The sequence below is a fragment of the Herpailurus yagouaroundi genome, unplaced genomic scaffold, assembly GCF_014898765.1.
Source record: "Herpailurus yagouaroundi ecotype Mexico unplaced genomic scaffold, PumYag 197, whole genome shotgun sequence".
Taxonomy (NCBI): Eukaryota; Metazoa; Chordata; class Mammalia; order Carnivora; family Felidae; genus Herpailurus; species Herpailurus yagouaroundi.
The window spans coordinates 4,338,075-4,361,105 of NW_024412428.1; the positions used below are offsets into that span (position 1 = coordinate 4,338,075).

The 23,031-nt window shown below is 50.5% G+C and overlaps 1 protein-coding gene and 1 long non-coding RNA gene across 4 annotated transcripts in view; both read right to left on the reverse strand.

Annotated features, from left to right (window-relative positions):
- Nucleotides 1-232, reverse strand: part of AMER2 (APC membrane recruitment protein 2) — a 9,229-nt gene extending 8,997 nt beyond the window's left edge. The window contains exon 1 of the mRNA XM_040447933.1: nucleotides 96-232. Within this exon, the coding sequence (XP_040303867.1) occupies nucleotides 96-232 (137 nt within the window). The remainder of the gene's footprint in view (nucleotides 1-95) is intronic.
- An 8,246-nt stretch (nucleotides 233-8,478) lies between these two features.
- On the reverse strand, nucleotides 8,479-12,792 carry LOC121012746 (uncharacterized). Of its 3 annotated transcripts, none has more exons than XR_005782272.1 (3): nucleotides 11,889-12,792; nucleotides 10,367-10,563; nucleotides 8,479-8,860 (listed from the first exon to the last, which is right to left on the reverse strand). It is a non-coding gene; the product is annotated as an uncharacterized LOC121012746 (long non-coding RNA). The 3 variants fall into 3 exon arrangements; XR_005782273.1 differs by having other exon boundaries at nucleotides 12,096-12,791; XR_005782274.1 differs by lacking the exon at nucleotides 11,889-12,792 and adding an exon at nucleotides 10,642-10,904.
- Nucleotides 12,793-23,031: the final 10,239 nt, after the last annotated feature.

The following is a 23,031-nucleotide window of genomic DNA, read 5'->3' on the forward strand; positions in this document are numbered from 1 at the left end:
GTGTGTGTGTGTGTGTGTGTGTGTGTGTGTGTGTGTGTGTGTGTGTGCGCGCGCGTGTGTGTGTCTTGCCCCCAGCCTGTCGTGTCTGGCCCTACCGTTTGGGCCCCAGGCAGCAGCAGGCAGGCAGCGCGTCTGTTCGCCTCTGCGGCTCGCCCGCCGCTCGGCTCGGCACAAATCTGCAGGTGCAACAGTTCTGCAGGGTGGACGTGGACTGGTCCTTAGGGACAGCCATAGATTTTTATCTCAGACCCCAGCTCCTGGGGCTCGGGCCACGGGAGCCACTGCCTGGCCCGCACTGGGCCACGGCGGATGAGTGCAGAGTGGGACACCCTATTTGAGGATCTCAGGTCCACAGGTGGTGCTCGGAGGCCAGGGCCTGCCGCCTTCTTTTTCATTCCGCGGGCCACGAGCTTTACTCCTGTCCCCCCACCCCGTCCCCTTCAACACCCCCAGGCCTTCCTGCAGCCCTCTCCCCCTTCCGGACGGGGAAGAGCCTGGCAGCATCCCTGAGGGCCCAAGAGTCTCTGCGGCTGCTCCAACCCACATGATCTGGGGAGAGGAAAACCTTGCCCCAGAGAACCGCCCAATCTGGGGATATTTTCTTCAGTCTGACTTGGAAGGTGACTGCTAATATTGTAACCTTCCCACCTAATTCCGTGATCCTGGCTGGGGGGTTATTAGCAATAAAAAAAGAAATATGGAGAAGCATGTACACACACACACATAACATATACATTTAATATTATTTAAGAACGTGATAAATATGTAACAATACTTATATACCATTTATTTTACTCATAAATATTATTTAGGAATATGCAATGTTTACATCAATGTGAATAGCCATGTTTCCCCGAATCATCTCGAGATTCACTTTTGTTGTTTTTTCTTGTTGCTGTTAGAGACAGACAGGTGGGGTGGGGGGAGGAGAGCCCTCACACTGGCTGAGCAGGGGAGGAACACAGGGAGAAGGAGAGAGAGAGAGAATCCCCAGCAAGGCTCCACACCCAGTGCGGAGGCCAGCTTGGGGCTCTGTCCCACAACCCCGGGATCACGACCTAAGCCGAAATCAAGAGTCCGACTGAGCCACCCAGGTGCCCCTCGAGCATCCTTTTTTTTAAAATTATTTTTTTCAACGTTTAGTTATTTTTGGGACAGAGACAGAGCATGAACGGGGGAGGGGCAGAGAGAGAGGGAGACACAGAATCGGAAACAGGCTCCAGGCTCTGAGCCATCAGCCCAGAGCCCGACGCGGGGCTCGAACTCCCGGACCGCGAGATCGTGATCTGGCTGAAGTAGGACGCGTAACCGACTGCGCCACCCAGGCGCCCCTCGAGCATCCTTTTTTATGAGCTTTGCATTTTACCCCGAAACTCCATTCTCTATGGGTTGGAGCCGCAGTTTTACTACTGACGTGTTGGCCATTGCAGCTCCTGTAGCACGGAACACAGTTGGTTTGAATTTAGGCCTTGGGGTTGTTCGTTGCACCCTTGCCCTTTTCTACTGATTTCGATCAAGAACGCTGTTTCGTAAAATTTAAAGAGCAGGGAGTTTGGATTCAGGAGAGGTTTTCATTCTCGCGTTTGAATCCAACCGGGTCTCTGCAATTCTTGGCACACGTCTCTCCTGGACAGGGTGTAACATTAAGACCCAGGTCTTTTGCCGGTTCTAACTGCCCACTTGCCATGAGGAATCAGGTTTCACATCACCGCAGGGAGGGAAGAGCTATGAAGTCTGTAAAGCGAAACGCAACTGTTATTTCTCCACCAGCCTTTGGAAGGCGGTTGAAAACCTTTCTCAGTTCTCTTATACGCATCCTGAAATCGCTCTGACTGATGGGTTACGACGACGTACCTGTCCGTCCACAAGCGTTCGTGGCAGGAATCTGGGAAAGGTGAAGCACTCTATACACACTCTCCCCTGCTCTCTCCCCAAGCCTGGCGCTGGGAGAAAGTGGACTGCTTATCTACTGCAGAGCTCTGATCTCCCAGGACTCCAATCTGAGTTTCATTAGCGTGACAATCCTTGGGTCCCCCTGGAAAAATGTGGCCAGGACTCTGGGATGCGTATCATTCCCTTTGAGACACAGAGACTCCAACAAAAACAAAGGGACAAAGCAGTCTTCAGTCCTTGGCCCAGAGGCAGAAGAAGGCACCACACTCAGAACCATCCAAAGGCCTCCAGCAAAGGGAGCTTTAGAAGTCAAGATGTGCATGGGGGTCTTCAAATGTCCTCTAACCTAAGGTCCTTGTTACAGGGACTGTCAAAAAGGAGAGCGTGGCCAGCCTGCAAGGACCTTACCAGAAGAACCAGACACTCGGGGAGAGCACCCCTTCCCGGGGCCCAAAAGCCAGCAAGGGAGGTGGATGGTTAAGAGTTCCAGGCAGCCTGCTGGAGGTCAGGCAGCCAAAGGTCATGGTTATGAACCATGGCAGGGGTTTACGCAACCTTAAATCGCTCTTCACAGTCAAGAGTGGAGGAAGCAAAATCTGCATCTGCACAAACTGGTGACTTTAGTCCCTGAAAGACAGATCATGACAGTGAAGATAAGTTTGCCAGAAGCATCCCTGTAGGGGGTTATGTTTTCCTCTTTCATTGCTTCTCCCCAACTCCACCATTGTCCCCACCCCCACGCTGCCACTTGAAAGAGCAAACAGAAAATTCAAGGAGAAAGAAGCTGAGGAGAAATGTTTCGGAAGAAAAGCTGTTCCGGGGGCGCCTGGGTGGCTCAGTCGGTTAAGCGTCCGACTCCGGCTCGGGTCATGATCCCGTGGCTCGTGAGCTCGAGCCCCGCGCTGGGCTCTGTGCTGATGGCTCAGAGCCTGCTTGGGACTCTCCGTCTCCCGCGCTCTCTGCCCCTCCCCCGCTCGTGCTATCTCTGTCTCAGGATAAGTAAATAAACTTTAAAAAACATTTTAGAGGGTGACTCTGTGGCTTAGTCAGTTAAGCTTCTGACACGAGCTCAGGTCACGATCTCATGGTCCATGAGTTTAGAGCCCCTGTATGGGGCTCTGTGCTGACAGCTCAGATCGTGGATCCTGCTTCAGATTCTGTGTCTCCCTCTCTCTCTGCCCCTCCCCGACTTGCACTCTGTCTCTCTCTTTCTCAAAAATAAATAAACATTTAAAAATTGTTTTCATTAAAAAAAAGAAGAAGAAAGGAAAAAAAGCTGTTCCAGAATGATAGGATACTTCACAAACGTAAACAGCAAGCTGCCTTTGCTGGAGACATGTGCATGCTTTTCTGTTTTGGCACAAGGGAGTGTTTGTTATTCAGTCACGGCTTTTCTCTCTGGGTAGAGAGCGTCTTTGGAGGAAGACAATCAAAACAAGAGACAAGATAAGAGAAACACAGGGAGAAATCATTTGAAAGCTTACCATCATGATCATCATCAAATTCCTCTTCAGGGTGTCTTCTGACCAGCCTAGCTCCAGCCATTGTCCTAAACTTACTGGGTGGAATTTTCTGACGGGCATCACCCAGAACATTCTGCGGAAAAGGCCATGGTGCAGCAGCCGCCGTGGACCTCCCCTTGTCACAGCATTCCCAATAAGGAGGCCACTGGCTTTACCTTACATTTGCCCAAGGTCTTTAAAGCAATAATGCTTAATCAATGTCATTTAGAAATGATGCTTGAGCTGCAACCAACACTTCCTGTCTCCAGACCACTCAGCCGGCTCTGGACCCAGCCCAGTTGGCAACGCTGGCTTCCCCTTCCTGTCCATCTCTGCCCCCAACCCCACCCCACCATAACTGTCCTCTAAGGCGAGCTGAGTGAAGACCCTCAGCTATCTTTGTTAAGAGGACCATCCGGAAGAGCCCCAGCTTTGCCAACTTTGACCCTCATCCAGCAGTTAACTCTGTCCATGTAACCACGGCCTGTCCTCGCCCTCCAAGGGATGCCCTGGGCAACCACAAGCTGAGAGAGACCACAGGTGAAGTGCCCAGTGGCCAGGGGAGAAATATGTGAACGCCCCTTGGCAGGGAGCTTGGCCCAGGGGCCCATGCTACTGGCCTTTTTCTGTGCCCTCCTTTCCGTGGAACACAAGGCTCTAGGTGACGGCTGGCAGAGAAGGACTAGAGAGCTCTAAGCACAGTAAGCCTGAGCTGGACCGAGGTTCTTAGGTACTCTTATGCATATTTTCATTGCTGATCTGGCCTGAGCACCAGCTTTCAGTGTGGGGTAATAGCTGCTCTGGGTATATGCTTACTCAGAGGAGAAATTCATTTCTAATTAGTAACATGCAATGTGAAAAGCCCAGTCCAACTCCTAATTTTCCACATTAACCCTGGAACACAGCTGAGGCTGCTGAGGGGCAAGGGCTTATCTCAAGAGAACACAGAATCCCATGTTGGCTCTGGAATGACCGGAAAGCTCAGGGGGTAAGGTGTTCTGGGTTCCACAGGTCACCACTCAGGTGTCACCCTGGCCCAGCCCCTGTGCGTTTGTACCCGGATCATAGAGCAAGGGGGTGTGAAGAAAAGACCAGATAAAAGCAAAATGAGCACCTATCTGTAATGTTGGTGGGTCTCAGGGGCACGGGCTGTGCGGAAGCTGGTATTTGGGTCATTCCTACGCCTCTCTCATAGCTTCTGCTTCTCGCTGGCAATCATTGGCATCCCTTGGCTTCTAGACACATCATTCCAAACCACCTCCATGTTATTCTTTTTAAAAAACGTTTATTTTTTTTTAATTTTTTAAAAATGTTTATTTATTTGAGAGAGAGAGAGAGAGAGAGAGAGCAGGGGAAGGGCAGAGAGAGAGGGAGACACAGAATCCGAAGCAGGCTCCAGGCTCTGAGCTGTCAGCACAGAGCCCGACGCGGGGCTCCAGCTCACGGACCTTGAGATCATGACCTGAGCCAAAGTCGGACGCTTAACCGACCGAGCCACCCAGGTGCCCTGAAACCACCTCCATTTTCACATGATGTTCTCCCCCAAGTGTCTGTGTCTCCTCTCTTCTTACAAGGACACCAGTCACACTGGAGTAAGGACCCCTCTCCAGCATCACCTCGTCGTTTTATATCTCAGTCCCAATTGCAAAGATCCTATTTCCACATAAGGTCACATTCACAGGTACCGGGGTTAGGACCTCCACACATCTTTAGAGCCACCGTTCAACCCACAATAAGCACCACTGCCAGCAAGGGTGCCAGCATGCACCTCACTATTATCCTTCAGCCCGGTCACCAGTGCCCTTGGCACAGACAGTATTGTGGCTGGACTCTCTTCGACAGATCCAAACTGGGCATGGGTCGCTCCAGCAAGTGTAGGCCCTTGGTAGATTTCAAGGGCATGGATGGCGCTCCTGGGGTCGCCAGCAATGAGGGGACGGTACCACTGGCAGCCGGAGCAAACAGGAAAGAAAATCGCGTGGTCCAAGAAGACTAGATGTTGGCGCACTAGACGTGAGACCGCTGGCGTCTCTTGGCACCATCCGGGAGGATAAGAGGGCTGCCCGAGTCCCCATGCGGTGGATGGGATAGACTAAGAGAAACACCGTGGCCACTGTTGTTCTCCAGTTTCTGCGCATAAGCCAGGGTGGCCCGAGAAACCCGTTACCCCGTCACCGCGACTCAGCTCCTCCCCATAGTTCCCTTTTCTCCTGGGTCACTGTTTGGCCAGAGCGCCTCTTAGAAAATATTCTGTCTCAGATTGCAGAGTGGGGTGGGAGGCCCTCAAGCTGTCAGCGCCAAGGTGGGCACGAGGAAGCCAAAACCAGGCAGAATGAGGCCAGACAACAGGGGCCCGCGTGGACGGGATGCCGGGGTGTGGGGCACGGGTGAATGCACATCAGGGAGCGGCCAGACTCCGCAGTGGGGATCGTCTGATCCTCGCGAGCGTGGAAACCACAGCCAGACTCCAAGAGGAGGCCCACAGGTGTTAATGGAGGACGCAAGGCGCAGGAATTCAAAAGCGGGAGCCCGGAGGGGCTGCGAGAAATGAATTAAAGCCCAAGCACCCGGCCCCTTGGGGGTAACTTTCGCTCGTCTTTAAGGAAATTCTACTGTGTGTCTGCTTTCGGACGCAAAGCAGCCTCACACACTGGCTTGACACGGCTCTTTCCGCAGGTCCACAGTGAGCACGAAGCAGCCCGTGCAGCTAACGGAGGCCCCCCTGTCCAGGTTCCTCCTTCCCACCTGGTTTGCAGCCACATGAGCGAGGTGCTCTCTGCCAGGGCATCTCCTCATTGCCACCTCGATGCCTTCCGGATCACCGGCTCCCTCTCTCGGCTGTTTCTTTTTTTTTTTTTTTTCAACGTTTTTATTTATTTTTGGGACAGAGAGAGACAGAGCATGAACGGGGGAGGGGCAGAGAGAGAGGGAGACACAGAATCGGAAACAGGCTCCAGGCTCCGAGCCATCAGCCCAGAGCCTGACGCGGGGCTCGAACTCACGGACCGCGAGATCGTGACCTGGCTGAAGTCGGATGCTTAACCGACTGCGCCACCCAGGCGCCCCGCTCTCTCAGCTGTTTCAACTTCAGTCCCACAAACACCAAGCTCCCCTGCTTTCCCGGGCCAGTCTGGTTCTGCTGCTGCCCCACAGCATAACACCTGCTTCCCTGTCCCTGCCGTGATGGCGCAGGGGACATACATAAGGGCTCCAGACAGACAGCAGCAGGGCCCTTTCTGGTCTCGGCTCCCAAGCCCCCCCGCGACACGGGGAGGCGTGTGTCACACCCACTCCTTTGTGGCAGGGCCTCCTTTTTTTTTTTTTTTAATTTTTTTTCCCACGTTTATTTATTTTTTTGGGACAGAGAGAGACAGAGCATGAACGGGGGAGGGGCAGAGAGAGAGGGAGGCACAGAATCGGAAACAGGCTCCAGGCTCTGAGCCATCAGCCCAGAGCCTGACGCCGGGCTCGAACTCCCGGACCGTGAGATCGTGACCTGGCTGAAGTCGGACGCTCAACCGACTGCGCCACCCAGGCGCCCCAGGGCCTCCTTCTTAAAGACCCTGCCATTCCTTCTCTCCAACTTCTTTCCTCCCACTCCCCAAAGCTTGGGGGTCTTAAGTAGTCTGGGCCAGCAAAATACACACGTGTTCTCTTAAGTTAATCGCTTAGGTTGGGACCTTGGCCCTTCCAGTTTAAATGACCCTGCCTCATGCAAGTAAAAACCTCTTATACTGGAAGATCCTGCCATGGGCTTCAAAACTTTACTTTGCACTTCAAAAAGCGTCTTCACTTGTTTTCGTTTTCTGGTTTCTGCATCTCTGACGACCTATTCTCGTCCAATTTCCCAGCCCTATCCCATCCCAAACCTCCTACACACAACGCACAAACACTTGCTCTCTAGTGTAGTCTATATTCTGGCAAGTCTGAGCAAATTCCCCGAACGTATCGTTGCCCATCGGCTTGGTACACACTGCAGCTATCACTTGGGGCACGGGAGCCCCACTTTTGCAGCTGATGTACCCCATGCATTCCCCACGAAGTGGCTGGGACCCCGGTTTCTCTGTGTCTCTAGGAGGTGTAGCAGATTCCCACGACAGGCATTTTCTGCACTGCCTCAATCATCATGGTGGCCCGGGGCCCACTTCCCATAAGTTGACTCGGACCTAGAGGGGCAGAAGATGCTGTTGACAGGGAGGAGGACTTCCCTCTGTGACAAGCAGAGCCCCCAGCCAGTAGCGCCGAGGCAGGTGAGGAGCTCTGTCATCTCAATCAGAGGCTGATGACTCGCTTCCGGGGCCACGACCTCCCCATTGTGAGTTACACGGGGTGTGTGTGGGGGGGGTTACTTCCCTTGGAATTCTAAGCGTTACTTAGGATGGTCTTAGCTTCTGTACCGGGTCCCCCCAAATAATGACTCAACCCAACAAGTGTATGTCTAGCTCAGGTACCAGTTCGAAGTAGGTATTCAAGCCAATGGGGCAGGGGTCTCTTGCACACGCTCACTCAGGGTCTCGAGCCTCACATCTCCCCTGGGGTCTTGTGGCTGTCTGCTTCTACCCAGTGGGAGGCAAAGAGACCCCGGGAGAAGCTTAGACTCGGGCACCGTGCCTATCCCTTCCTCTCGCGTTCAGAGGGGTACGGCCAGTCACATGACCACGTCTAGCTGCAAGAAAGGGTGGGAAATCTGGTCTCCCCATGCGCCTGGCCACATTGCTATTACTATGCAGGGAGAGATTAGAGCGGCCAGCCAGCAGAATCTGGTGCCTACGGGCCCACTCTGCGGCCATGCTGGGGCAAGGAAGCCTCCCCCATCTCGCAGCGGGTCCACTTTCCTTCATGCTCCCTCCTCCTACAAGACGGCACGTTCGGTCTCCAGACCCTCCCCTCCAACCCCATTCCAACCTCTATCGCCCACTCCCAGCTCCCTTCGTTTCCTGTAGCCTTCTTCTGTGGAGAGAACATTTTCTGGCTAAAGCAATTACACTTAGGGGCGCCTGGGTGGCTCAGTCGGTTAAGCGTCCGACTTCGGCTCAGGTCATGATCTCACCGTCCGTGAGTTTGAACCTCGCGTCAGGCTCTCTGTTGTCAGCGCAGAACCCACTTTGAATCCTCTGTCTCCTTCTCTTTCTGCCCCTCCTCCCCTCAAAAGTAAACATTACTTTTTTTTTTTTTAAAGCAAATACAATTAGCAAATGTTTGAAACGGACTTAAGTTAGTGCTGACTGTGGTTATTGCCACCTCTAGACTGCCTCCATTAGCATTTGTTGAGTGTCTACTGTGTGCTGGGGACTGTCATGAATAACCTACGACACTGCCCTCGGGAGCAACCAGGAGACTCCCCAGTGTGAGCCTTAGTTCAATGCGAAACTCTCCAGCCAACTGGCCTCACAGTACGTTTGTTTCCTCCCAGGTGCTAGGCCAGTATGATCAGCCCTCCGCAGCTTAAGTGTTCTTTTTTCTTCCTTTGGGAAAAAAAAAAAAAATCTATGTTTTCCTCCATGATGGGTTAATCCCCAAATAGCCAGGCTTACTTCAGTCCCAGATCCCAACCGCCTACTGGGTTTTCTGCGTGGGCTTCAGTTTCAGTCTCTGATCCGGCTTCACGCAGCTTTCATTTATGTTTCATTTCCATCCACCACAACAAGGTTACTTTTTTCAAAAGAGAGAAATCTCAGCAGATGTATTCATTCTGAAATGTTTCCTGGGCACACACCAGTGAGCTCATTAGCCCAGGCTAACCATGAGGTTTACCCTCCCCCCCCCCGGCCTCTTTTCTTCTTCGTGGTTGTCGTCTTTTTTTTTTTTTTTTTTTTTTAATTTTGCAGCAGAGAGCAAGATCATATGGTCCCCTAGCAGCTCCTTCCTGTATGTGCAGGGAGCAGTGACTGAAATCACCCTCAAGAAGGAGGGCTGTGCTCTCTAAACACGCATACTTCGGAGTATCTGCTTTTGTTTAGCGAAGACTGAGACTCAAATGGGAAATTTCTAGGTCAGCTGTACTTTGCTCTAATAAAGGGAAAGTCTAGCCAAAACGAACAGCAAACCTCCGGCCTCAGCTTTTTGGAGTGTCTTTTCTGATTACCCAATTATTATATTACAGCTCAGATTAGGAAGGGATTAGCCCCCGAGGTCGGACAGATGGAGAACACTATTAAAATACCCCATGTGGGGTTTCGGAGTGGGTAGCAAAGTGGCCACCTGTCCCTGTTTCTTGGGTCAGTCTGTCCTCATTTAGAGTCCCAAGATCGCTGTCTTTGATGCCAGTGTGGAGAAGCTGAATAGCACAGGAAGCAAGCTGGGCCCCACCCCCACCCCCCAACTTCTGCCCCTCCTCTTTCTCTTTCCTTATCTTGTGCCCTGCCCTAGAATGACCTGGCAAGAAACGGTCAGCTGAATTGCAAGTGACTTTGGGGTTGTCATCTCTTAGGGCCCTTGGGAACAGGTCTGGGACATTGTATTAGTTAATAACAGACAGGAAGGTTTCCATCCCACATCCCCTTTTCCTTTGTTAACTTCTGAATAGGCACCTCCTCCTTTCTCGAGCTTTTGTAATTCAGGGGCCGCACTGGGCTGTTTCTTGAGCAGTGAAGGAAGGTCTGTCCTGTGTCTTTGTGCCTTTTCACCCCTGTGTTTGGGGAGATCGGGACGGTCTCTGTACCACCTTGCCGGGCAAGGAAGCCTAGTGGCTTGGGCTTCGGGTCCCAGGCTTGAATTCGCAGGCAGAAAGGTGCTCTAAGCGGTTCATTTAATAATTAATAAGCCACTTAGCTCTTCTGCTTCAAGTCTTTTATCTTACAGGAATGGCGATGCTGACCTCAGAAGGATGTGTTCAGAAACATTAATGGCTGATGAGAAAGCATTACGCCAAGTAAAATATGTTGGTAATCTCGACACTGTAATGATCTAGCCAGATGAGTACATCTTCCTAATGAATATATCTAGCTCAGGTCAATTCAGGAAAAGCATACCGAACACATAGAGCGGCTCCTTCCTCAAAGACTTGGCCCCAGCACGACAGAACATAGAATCTTAAAGTTGACAAGGTCATCGATACCCAAAGTCTACAGACAGCCACCATTCATGATCGGAATTCTCCAGGAAAGAGGGTTTCACCACATCCAGAAGCAGCTTACCCCACGTTTGGACAATTCCATCACAGAGTTTTCTTGAAAAAAAAAAATAGAGTTGAATTTATGTCTTCACAGCTTCTCCCCCTTAGTCCTGCTACTACTCCAGTACTGACCAGCTCAGACAGGCCGGGTATTATTCCACAGGATTCTCACGCCTTATTTCATCCCCTCAATAATCACAGGGGGTTGGCTCCCCCAGTTAAGCAGAAAAGGAAACCAGGACAAAGAAGTAAAATGATTCGCTCAGATCTAATGGCTGGTAAACAGTGTGGCACCATAGTCTGCCATTTTTTTTTTTAATGTTTTTCATCGATTTTTTGAGAGAGAGCACAAGCCGGGGAGGGGCCGAGAGAGGGGGACAGAGGATCCAAAGCAGGCTCTGCGCAGACAGGATGACAGCAGTGAGCCCGATGCAGGGCTCCAACTCGGGAACTGCGAGATCACGTCCTGGGCCAAGGTCGGACGCTCAATGGACTGAGCCACTCAGGCGCCCCCATCGTCTACCTTCCTTATCACTCTTTCGGTTATCCACTCTGAGACGTAGTGGCTTCAAACGACGACCATTTATTTGCTCAGAATTTTGCGGCTCAGATGCTTTGTCAGGGCTCGCGGTGCGATGGCGGCTAGCACTGGACCCCAAAAGCGAGCATTTCAATCAGCAAAGCTGAAAACTGCCTAACTGTTCAGGTCCAGCTGGAGAAGTTACATGCCACCACCTCCACCAAATTCTATTGGTCAAAATAAGTCCCAGGGAAGCCCAGACTCAAGGGGAGGATGACTAAACTCGATGTCTTTGTTAAAGAGTGGCAAGATCATAGCGTGAAAAAACATGTGAGATAGGAGAGAGCATGGTGCCCATCCGAGGAAACACCATCTACCAAACCCACCACTTATTTCTTCTAGAAAATAAGTTTGTATGTACTTCCAAATGACGCCTCTTCTGGAAAGTGCCTTCCGAGTATTCTCTAAGACTTAGGTTTTTCAGGTGAGCCTTTGGTTCTTGAACTGTCCCTTATCATCCTAGCCTTCTCCCGCCACGTACCCCGCAATGTAATGGCACGTCCCAGGCTATGCCCAGGCGGGTGCAGAGCAGGATGGCCGTGGCCTCGTGTCTGCTAGCTGTGGATATTGAATCAAGTGGGAATTTTTGACTGCCACACGGCATCGCGTAGAAATTCCGGCCCCTGAAATTTGTAGCCCCTCACTCCGTACCTGTGCAGTTCTTTCGAGGGACCCAAGCTAAGTTCCATTTTGCAGAATCTGGCCTCGCACTCTGATTCGCCGGGCCTTTCTAGATCCTGATTTGGGGTTCCGCTGTCTTCACGCTCCTTCCCAAACCTACGTTTGACTCATGACTTACCTCTTCCTTCCACACCGGCTTCAAGCCACTGACAAGACTCCGGGCCCATTCAGGCACAAGAAGAGAGTGCTGAGGAACACCTCTTAAAAGACCAACCCCTCTGCGCATTGACATCTAGCCATCCATCTGCAGCTCTGCAAGCCGGTGGGCGGATTTATTCAGGCAGCTGTGGATTCACCACCTCGTCCTGCTTGTCATCCAACCCACCTTTTTACACTTTGTCTCGGGAGGGTCAGAAGAACCACTGCCAGCACTTGAACCAGGTCCTGGAGACTCCCTCCTCTTTGCATTTCTCTGGTGTGCCACGACCGTAACACTGGCAGCCAGAGAAACTCGGTCAGCCCGAGTTTTCTCACCGAGCCCCTGCTGACTCCGGGCGATCACAGCCTCCCCTTGGCAAATCATCCCGTTTACGCTCCATGCTGGACTCTCTCCCACCTCCTCTGCCTCCTGCCTGTTTCTGAACAGCAGCGCACTGTTCACCCATTTACAGCCTTCCCTGTCCTCTCCAGAATTCCCCAGGGAGCATCTCAGTGGTGCAGTCACCAAACTAAATCGCAGCTCCCCCTAGAACCTGATCCTCTTAGGAATCCGGGTCAGGAGACATAAAGCCGCCCACTGTTTTCAAGAAATGTGGGCTTCTCTGCTCCCCGGCAATGTTGACGGCACAGCACAGCAAGTGCAAGAAAGGCAGAGTGGGCCTTCAGACTGCTTACGGTATAGTTCAAGGGGAGGCATGTCTGCTAATAACAATAATATAAAATTAACTACGGTCGCTGCGTTTAGGGGGTGGAAGTGAGACATTACAAGGTGCATAAGACACACGATTTCTACGTGGGCAGAAAAAAAAGGTTCCCGGCGGCAGTGGCGTGTGGAATAATTCCCAAATAGCAGGTAAGTTCTGGCGAGAGCACAGCGACGGGCCTCTGGCACGGCTGCCTGTTTGCAGACATTCTTGAAAACAACCAGGTGGCGAGGTAACAGATCCCTTTAAAATGCTCGCACCGGGGCGCCTGGGTGGCGCAGTCGGTTAAGCGTCCGACTTCAGCCAGGTCACGATCTCGCGGTCCGTGAGTTCGAGCCCCGCGTCGGGCTCTGGGCTGATGGCTCAGAGCCTGGAGCCTGTTTCCGATTCTGTGTCTCCCTCTCTCTCTGCCCCTCCCCTGTTCATGCTCTGTCTCTCTCTGTCCCAAAAATGAATAAACGTTGAAAAAAAAAAATTTTAAATGCTCGCACCACTCGAGCTATAGGGCTTTCAGTGTCCGAGGAATTAATCCAAACACGACGTCATTTAAATGATGGTGTCCTTGAACGGAACACCAGGCCACCATCAAAAGACCGTTTGTGAACGTGAACCCGATATCAGCTCAGGGCCCTAGGAGGCCCTCCCCTTGTCCCTCAGATATCTGATTGACACACCTCGATCCTCCACTCCACCCTTTGTGACAGTGCAATTCTTTCCCACTAATTGTGCAGATTGCCAAGAGCTTCCTTCCTTCCGAGCGCTTCTTTTCTGTCCAGGGCCGCCTCATTCAGCTTCCAGTCCCCACAGGCATGTTGTGATTTGGGTGATTTCCCCTCGTTGGGAAGACCCGTCAAGGGGGCTCAGACTATGCAGCCCGGCTCCCTCTCGCCCTCACGCACTCGCTCCCTCAACTCCCTGCACCAATTGAAAAAGTATGCCCCCTGCTCCTCCCCAGAGCTTTTTTCTCAATAATGGCCAATTTTTCCCTAAAAGGAATTCTTCTATCAGTTGCTAAGAATATACATTTCCCTCTCACATAATTGTACGAAGAATTTTTTATGACGTGACAAAATGCTTAAGATAACATGAGCGCAGCAGGAAAAAAGCAAGACACAATCGTAAAATTAGACCCAGTATAATCTCGACTGCATAACACAATGGGCCTCAAAGAGCAAATTTAGCCCAACAGTAGCCGTGGCCCTCTCTGGCGACGGTGGGCTGAGATTTTTGTTCTCCTAAATACACGCTGCTGCATTTGCCAAGTCTTGAAAGATAATGAAGATACTTGGGGCCCAAGTGCTGGGGAAAGTAATGTCACCTTTTGGAAAAACTGAAGTCGAGAAGTGAGGAAAAGCCAGCGCGGGGCAGGGAGGGCGGGCTACCGACCCTCGCGCTCCTGAATGATGCCCAGCCCTCCTTGCCCTGCGCTGCTGACCGCCAGCCTCCGAGCGAAAGCTTGACTAGTTATCTGACTTCCCATCGTGTTGCCAGACCGGCTCCGTGACACTTGGAGCCTCGGCAGGATTTCTGGGAGGCGGGGGCAGCGGCCGGGTCGGACTGAGGGGCGCACCTGCTGGTCTGTCCGGCGCGCGCGCGGCCTGGTCCCTCCCCGCGGGCTGGCGAGGCCGGTGCGGTGTAGCCACGGAGGCAGTGAGGGGCAGCAACGTGTGCTAAAGGACCGAGCTCTCAGCCCTTGTGGTCAGCGACGGTCCCTCCTAAGTTAAACATTGCAGGGGGACCTGGGGGGCTCAGTCAGTTAAGCATCCGACTTCAGCTCAGGTCATGATCTCACGGCTTGTGAGTTCGAGCCCCAGGTCGGGCCCTGTGCTGCCAGCTCGGAGCCTGGAGCCTGCTTCCGATTCTGTGTCTCCCTCGCTCTCTGCCCCTCCCCCGCTCGTGTGTGTGTGTGTGTGTGTGTGTGTGTGTGTGCGCGCGCGCGCGCGCTCTCTCTCTCTCTCTCTCTCTCTTTAAAAATAAATAAACATTAAAATAAATTAAAACATAACATTAACCATTGCAAAGCTGGATGTGACATCTATGATGCCCACTCCTACGTTTAATCACTACTATTTAGTCAGTAATTTACTGGGCCCAGGAAAGGAAAATAAGACAAAAGGCCTGTCCTTGAGCTGCTTGTAAAATCTAGAACGGGAGATTCTGCACATGACCAGATGGGACAAGAGCCTTGAACAGTACAGCACACAGGAATTCAGATCCTCTGACGGGGGGAAATGACCACTGCCTGGGGCAATCCAGGAGTGCGTCCACGCAGCAGGCCCAGAGGTGTTCAACCGTGAAGGATGAGGGTCCTGGTGAGCATGCACGGGAGGAAGGCTTTCTAGGCAAAGTGCTAGCGAAAGGGACAGGAATACCGCGGGGACAGGAAAGAATCAAGCATATCCAAAAGTCGTGAGTGGTGGGGCACCTGGGTGGCTCAGTGGGTTAAGCACCCGACTCTTGGTTTCAGCTGGGGTCATGATCTTGTGGTTCAGGAGTTCGAGCCCCATGTCCTGCTCCGGTGCTGATGGTACGGAGCCTGCTTGGGATTCTCTCTCTTTCTCCCTCTCTCTCTGCTTCTCCCTTGCTCTTGCTCTCTCTCTCTCTCTCTCTCTCTCTCTCTCAAAATGGATTAAAAAAAAAGTCACGAGTGGTGGTTGAGCTGGAGGGTAAGATCCACACAAAGGAGTCATTACTGGAAGAAAAAACTGGAAGGTAGATGAAGATCAGTTGAAGGAAGCTATAGATGCAAGTGAAAGAATTTACTCAATGGGCTGAGGGTTTTCGAGCAGGAGAGTATAGGAGCTTAAGAAAGTTTACTGTCTGCTGCAGGTAGTTGAAGGAGGCAAAGCCGGGACTTAGTGATCAGTCCCGGGACTGGCTCTAGATGGTTAAGGAAAGTAGGTTCGAGAAACCTTCTGGGTGTGGAGCCATGATTGTTATTATCTGGTTGAATGTGAAGAACAGAGGAAAAGAACAGAAGGTAAAGCGTGCTGAGTTTTCACGACCAGGAGGGTCGGAAGCTGCCATTTGTTTCCGTCTCACTGAATTTCTGGTGCACCCGGCACCCGAGGGTGGCGGTGCCTCCCAGGCGCAGCTAAGGCTCAGGGACGACAGGCCTGAGATCCCTCCCTGAGCCTTCTTCTTGGAGATAAGAGTCAAAGTAAGGGGGCACATGAAATTGCTGAGAAAGGATACTACAGAAGCAGAGAGGAGGGAAAGAGAAAGCCCGTAGTTAAGGAGTTACAAGAAGAGGGGTTATCAAGATAGTTGGTCGGTATCTTTGCTCGACTGACCTCTGACGTGCTTGGAACTTTATGCCACCTTGACACACAGCTGTCTTGACAATGTTCCGAATGGCCTTCTGGCTTGCTTGTCTGGGTATTCTTCTCTACTTCATTGGACGCTCCGGTGCCCAAGGAATATGATTTGCTGTGGCTGAGAAAGATCCTTGACAAAATTTCTGCTGTAGCATTTGGTCCATGAGCTTGTCAGTCCTCAAGTTTGTTTAAATCAGTTGATAGCTTAGCATTTTTAGGCTTCCAGAACTCTGTGAATAGTATTTAGGTCTTCCAGACTACCTCCAAGTCGTTCAAAGATATTCAAACCCTAGACTGGTATACCTTTTAGTATTCTTTGGTTTGTGATGGTGCTTTTCCTTTCGTGAATACGAACTTCTAGGGATTGTATCATCCTGTATTTATGTATATCGAGATAAATAAAAAGGTGCCCACCTGGCAAACAATCCAATCATGTACGCACTGTGTACAAAACCCACTTACTACAGACCTCAGCCGTCGCTTCCTGAGTTCAGATCTTTCTTCGCTTGTGATGGGGTTACCTCCCAGTAAACCCATCATAAATTGAAAATATCACAAGTTGAAAATGCATTTAATGCACCTAACCTACCAAGTGTCAGAGATTAGCCGAGCCTACCGTAAAGGTGCTCAGAACACTTACATTAGCCTCCAGTTGGGCAAGGTCATCTAACACGAAGCCTATTGTATAATAAAGTGTTGAATACCTCGTGTAATGTGTTGAATACTGTACCGAAAGTGACAAATAGCACGGTCGTGTGGGTTCAGAACGGTTGTCCGTGTACTGGTGGCTTACTCTCATGCTGGCTGCCAGTCCTGGCGAGGGGCTGCGACTGCTGTCCGGCATCAGCAGAGAGGATCTTTACTGCGTATCCGTCGCCCAGGAAAGGACTGAAGTTCAAAATTCAAAGTTAGGTTTCCAGCAAATGCGTATGGCTCTCATGCCACCATAAAGTCAAAAATCGTTAACTCGAACCATCGTAAGCGGGGAGCATCTGGGGAGGGTGTGTTAGACCCCGAGAGAAGAAACCCCATCCTAGATGACGAGTCTGTGAACGGTTCAGACTGCAAGGCAGGGCCAGCTTCTGGGCGTGTCCCGCTGCACAGGGCCCGTGCTGGGCTAATGCCCTGCTGCTGCGTCTTGAAATCGTTAACACTTTTTGAACAGGGAGCCCTGCGTTTTCATCGTGCACCGGGCCCCGCAGATTATGCAGCCGCAGAGCTAAACACATGTGTCAGTAATAATGGAAAAGGTCAGAGGGGTCTCTGCTGGAAGCAACGTTTGAAATGGCTCTTTAGGTCAAAGCAATGCTGGCTGCAAGGACGTGGCCCCGTGGGCTTCCCGCAATCATTCACTGAGGTCAGCTTGGGGAGGGCCAGGGGCTCGCCAGACCTCTCTGGGGCCTCTACCTTTGAGCCCGGCGCCTGGCAACAGCTGCTCGCCCCGAGTGGGTGAAGAATTTAGCTGCAAAAATCTAATTTGGGACTCCCTAATTAAGCTAATGAAGTCAGATCATTTTAATCTCTTCTTGGTCTAGCCCTAAGTCTAATCCCCCAGTAAATAGATAATTGTGACTTTGTGACGTATGTGCCCTATTTGGGGATCGATGAGCTGAGCGACATCTTTCTGTGACTTTTTTTCTTCAAGACTTTAGGCAAGGAACTGGTTTTCCTCAGCCAGATAGGGGCAAAACTAGCCAGACTGATGCCTTTAAAGTGAGTCAATCGTACACCTTTTACTATAAACAAGCTGTGCCCAAATTGCCCCTTCGTCCCGAAAGGTCCTAGATGATCCTCAAATTTCTCTTGTGTAATTAATAATAAATAATTTCCATGTACAGATGTCTCCTGAGACGGGCTGAGGTTGATAAAATGGAGACCAAGCCGGCTCTCTCCTTTGGCCTCATAGTCTATAAACTAGGAAAATTCGCTAGTTCACCTTCAAAACGGTATCACATTGTCTTCCTGGGACACATATATCCTCGTAACATTGGGAAAGCCTCTAAAACCCAGAGACTGAAGGCACCGTTCTGTGTAGTCCCTCCGTCTTCCTGCCAATCAAGATTGTTGTTACTGAACCATTTATTGATTCATTCACCGACTCTTTTCCATATTAATATTAACATCAGACGATTTTCAAGTATCACCCATTCCTCCCTTCAGAGGGTTTTGTGTTTCACCCATGCAATTTGATTTCTAAGCATTATTAGAAAATACAGGCGCCATGGGGCGCCTGGGTGGCGCAGTCGGTTGAGCGTCCGACTTCAGCCAGCTCACGATCTCGCGGTCCGGGAGTTCGAGCCCCGCGTCGGGCTCTGGGCTGATGGCTCAGAGCCTGGAGCCCGTTTCCGATTCTGTGTCTCCCTCTCTCTCTGCCCCTCGCCCGTTCATGCTCTGTCTCTCTCTGTCCCAAAAATAAATAAACGTTGAAAAAAAAAATTAAAAAAAAAAAAAAGAAAATATAGGCACCATTTACAAACAGTCCAATTGGTTAGCAATACCACCACTAACGATAAGGGGTAATGCTCATTGGGAGCTTGCTCAGCACATCAGGCCCTATGCTGGGCGCTTTGTTTAGATTATCACTTAATTTCTCGCCATCACAAGAGGTAGGGACTCCCGCCGTTGGAAGTGAGGAAAGCGAGCACAGACTGGTCTGTCCTCACCCGAGGTGCCCAGCCGGCCCGTCGGGGAGCATCTGAGCCAGGCGGTTCCAGGGCTCCAGGAGCCCCTCAGGTTCTCTTGCAAAGGAAAGATCTCTGTCCTGTGGCCTCCGACTTCCCTCCAGCTCAGCTAAATGTACAAGCAGGGTTGCCACTGGAAAACACTGCTGAGACAGTGTGACGGTCAGCACACGGCATCTCAAATCGTGGTGGAGCCCCGATTTGCCGTGTGCAAGGCCGGAGGCGCCATTCACGGGATACAAAGGTCAGGAGAACACAGACCCGCCTCAGAGAACATACGGAAGTCTTCCAAATCTCCTCGCAGAGACAGCAACCAGCCATCCCGGGTTGCCCGAGGCTGAAAAATGTGTGACTTTCCATTTTAAAAGGAAGATCTTAGCCACACCAGGATGAGTTGGTCACCCCACTAGTGGGAAAGTGGTATCCTGTGTATTTTGAGAGGAAAATCCATGCAGCCCCATTTGTGGACCCTATCTAGACAATCTTGTGGTTTCTGCTCGCCTTTCTGTGTGCACCGTAGGGCCGCAGAGGCTGAATGAGCCCCGTAGGCGAGCAGCGTGCTCAAGACCCACACCTGGAATACTGCGAGTCCCTGAGGACCCCAGAGTGAATATGGCCGGGCTCAAGGAAAGACAAGCTCAGAGGAAGACCTTCCAGAAGCCCCGTGGGTGGGAGTAAGGAGAGAACGTGGATCAGAGCTGCCTGCCTGAATGGGAGTGCTCTGAGAGGGGAATTGCCCCGGGAGCACCATTTGCCCCGTCTTTCTGGACTCACCTCTACCAGCCCGTAATTCTCCCCGGTGACCCTTGACTCTTTCAACAGCAGGCAGGAGGGACCAGAGCCGCTCCAGTAACCCGCCCCCCCCTTCTCCTACTGGTGACCCCAGCAGCATTGTTGTTAGAGTCTTGGCCTGTCCCCCCACACTCGGCTGTCTCACGTTGGGGCAGCTGGACAAAGTCCAATAGGGCGACATACTGGATACTGGAGGGAGTGCATTTTCCCTCAAGACTGAGGCTGCCATCTCTCTCCAGAGAAGCCTTTGAACACTTAGGCGGGAACCAATATGATGGAGGGTTTTCGTGAAGACTTGCGAAGGACCCCCTGAGCAACTTTTCTGGTTTCCGAACAGAGAAACACAAAACGGCTCTTTTCTTTTCTTTCCTTTTTGCTCTTTGTTGCTGAATAGCTCCTTGTTCACAATCCTTTGGGCATGCGTTCAGTTCCTATGACAATGCCTATGGCGGAGCCAAACTGTGAAATCAGACCCATTGTCAACCACAGATGTGCTGTCAGAGCCTGGGTGGGGTCGCCCGCTGAACCAAAATGGCATCAGCTGAGCCCGCAACAGTGGTGAGCTCTGTGCTATTTACCACGGCATCGCAACAGTCCAGATGGGGCGCTTTTCACCCAAGGTTTGAAAATCCTCAGTAGAGAGGATTCTAGGCAGAGAAGAGGAGAACGCAACTGAATTTGCGTCGCTGAACTTAGTCTGATTTCGGAGAGAGATGGTACTTCACTGCCATCGGGTCATTTGCTGAGCCAAGAACAAGAACTTACGGCGGGACAGGTGACACATGGCGGGGTCCTCTGGGAGACAACAGATGCACGAGTCGGATTAACGCTTAAGCTGATTTAAGATTCGTATGAGCTCGGTTGAAGTGTGTCAGTAGACTAATGTGTTTTTACTTCTATTTTAATTCTGAGGTTGAAATGGGAGCAGTTGAAAACAAGCATGAAATTAATTTCCCTATAATCTCTCGGTAGGAATATGACATCGATATCATTGCTTGCATCGAAGGAGCATTTGGCTCAATAAAAATGGAGTGTCAGGCACTACATTAATCCTGTGGAAGGGTGAATCTCCAAGTAAAATAATTGTCCCACTTAATTTTTATTCCCTAGTCATCTGTGGCCACGGCTGGGCTGCAAATTACATGAGAGGAGGGGCCAAGTCCGTCTGTATCTCTTATGCTTCACACAGTGCCCTGAACGTATGTCGTAGGCACTCAATAAATATTTATCAAATGAATGAACTTAGTGTAAATGACGCGGGATCTCCACCCTTAAATTGTGGTAAAGGAAACAAAGACGATGTGGCCATAAAGGCTTTGGAGGGTTTGGAGTGGGTGGGCTGGGAAGTCCCTTCCAACTGTGGGAGCATCTCTCCTGTAGAAAGAGGGGCTCTGGAGGCAGCTCTAGAAGATAAAGCAGGGCCAGGCTGGAGGGGGAAAGGGAACTCTTGGTGGGTCTTCCCCATGACTGACAATCTGAATCTGTCTTCTTCCAGGATGCTGGCCCAGCAGTGCCCAGCCTGCCCTCTGTCGGGCCCCCTGTCGTCCAGGTGCGGTGTGGCTCTGCCTCAGGGCGGGCATCTGGGGCAAGGACGTAGGAAGGAGAATAGCCATCATGAGTCTGCCTGAAATGTGTCCTTTGCTGGGGACACATTTGCTGGTCCCAGCAGCAGAAGCCAGCACCCTTCCCACCACTCATGGACAGGCAAACGCCTCCAAACTTGGAACTCAAATCCTAAAGTGTTTGAAGTTTATTTATTTATTTATTGTGTGTGTGTGTGTGTGTGTTGTGTGTGTGTGAAAGAGAGAGAGAGAGAGAGCAGGGGAGAGGCAGAGAGAGAGGGAGAGCGAGAGACAGAATCCCAAGCATGGAGCCCAATGTGGGGCTTGAACCCACAAAGTGTGAGATCATGACCTAAGCTGAAACCAAGAGTCAGGGATTTAACTGACTGAGCCACCCAGGTGCCTCGGAAACCAAATCTTTGTGCCACAGTTTGCTGCTATGGTACCCCAGGGAAATGCCAGCCTGCTGTTCATTGGTTCTACACTTCCCTTCTGGCCAGTTACCATTTCCCAATATTCATCCTTCGTCTCAAATTCTCTTCCTCTTCTCTTCCCACCTACAGTCCTCCCCTCTCTCCTCTGGTGTCCCTCTCTTCCTTTGTTTCCTTCTCTGCCTCTCCTTCCTCTTCATAGCACTGAAAATTCCTTCAGATTCTAGTTAACAAAAGAAAAAGACTGGGGTGCCTGGCTGGCTCAGTCAGTGGAGCGTGCGACTGTTGATCTCAGAGTGTGAGTTCAAGTCCCATTAGGTGTAGAGATTGCTTAAAAATAAAATCCTTAAAAAAACCAAAAGACCCCTAAGGCAATGTATACCAAAGCAAAAAAGAAAAAAAAAAAAAAATCCAAAAGTGTAAAGTTAAACCCATAAAAGTGGGGCACCTGGCTGGCTCCATTTGTAGAGCATTGACTCTTGGTCTTGGGGTCATGAGTTCAAGCCCCACGTTGGGTGCAGAGATTACTTAAATAAATAAGTAATTTTTTAACTAAAAAAATTTTTTTTAAACCTTAAAAGTATTAAAAAAATCATAAGTGACCTTAATTAAAAACGTACCAATACCCATTCATGATAAAAACTCTCAGAAAACTAGGAATAAAGGAGAACTTCCTCAACTTGATAAAGAACATCCACACAATATCTGGAGCTAATATCACACTTAACGGCAAGAAACTAGAAGCTTTCGTGCTAAGATTAGGAACAATGCAAGTGTGTCCCTTCTCACTCCTTCTTTCCAACATTGTACTGGAAGCCCTACTTAATACAGTACGATGAGGTACAGAAATAAAAAAATCTATCAACCAGGAAGAGAGAATAAAATTGCCTTTGTTCCTAGATGACATGGCCATCTGTGTAAAAAATCTGAAGGAGTCAAACAAAACCTCTTGGAACTAATAAGCAGTTATAGAAAGGCTGCAGCAAACAAGGTTAATACATAAAAGGTCAACACTTTTCTATATATCAGCAGCGGACAAGTGGGATTTTTAAACAAGGGTGCCTAGCTGGCTCAGTAGATACAGCATTGTGACTCTTGATCTTGCGGTCATGAAGCATCTAGCCCCATATTGGGCCTAGAATTTACTTTAAAAAATGAAATAAAAAAACCCAATGCCAGTTATGGTAGCATGCCCCCAAATGAGGTCAAAAACAATACCTAAAAATGAGGTATATACCTAACAAAATATGTAGAAGCTCTCTACGAGGAAAGATACAAAACTCTGATGAAAGAATCAAAGAACTAAATTAATGGAGAGATAGCCCATGTGCATGGATAGGAGGATCCAATATTATCAAGATGTCATTTCTCTTCAACTTGATCTGTAGATTCAATGCAATCCCAATAAGAATCCTAGCAAGTCATTTGAAGATATTGGCAAGCTGGTTCAAATGTTTATATGGAGACGTAGAAGACCCAGAAAGGCCAACACAATACAAAGGAGAAGAACAAAGTCAGAGGGCTGACGATCCTTGACTTTGAGACTTAGGGTAAAGCTACAGTAATCAAGACAGTGTGGACCTGTTAAAAACAAAACAAAACAAAACAAATAGAT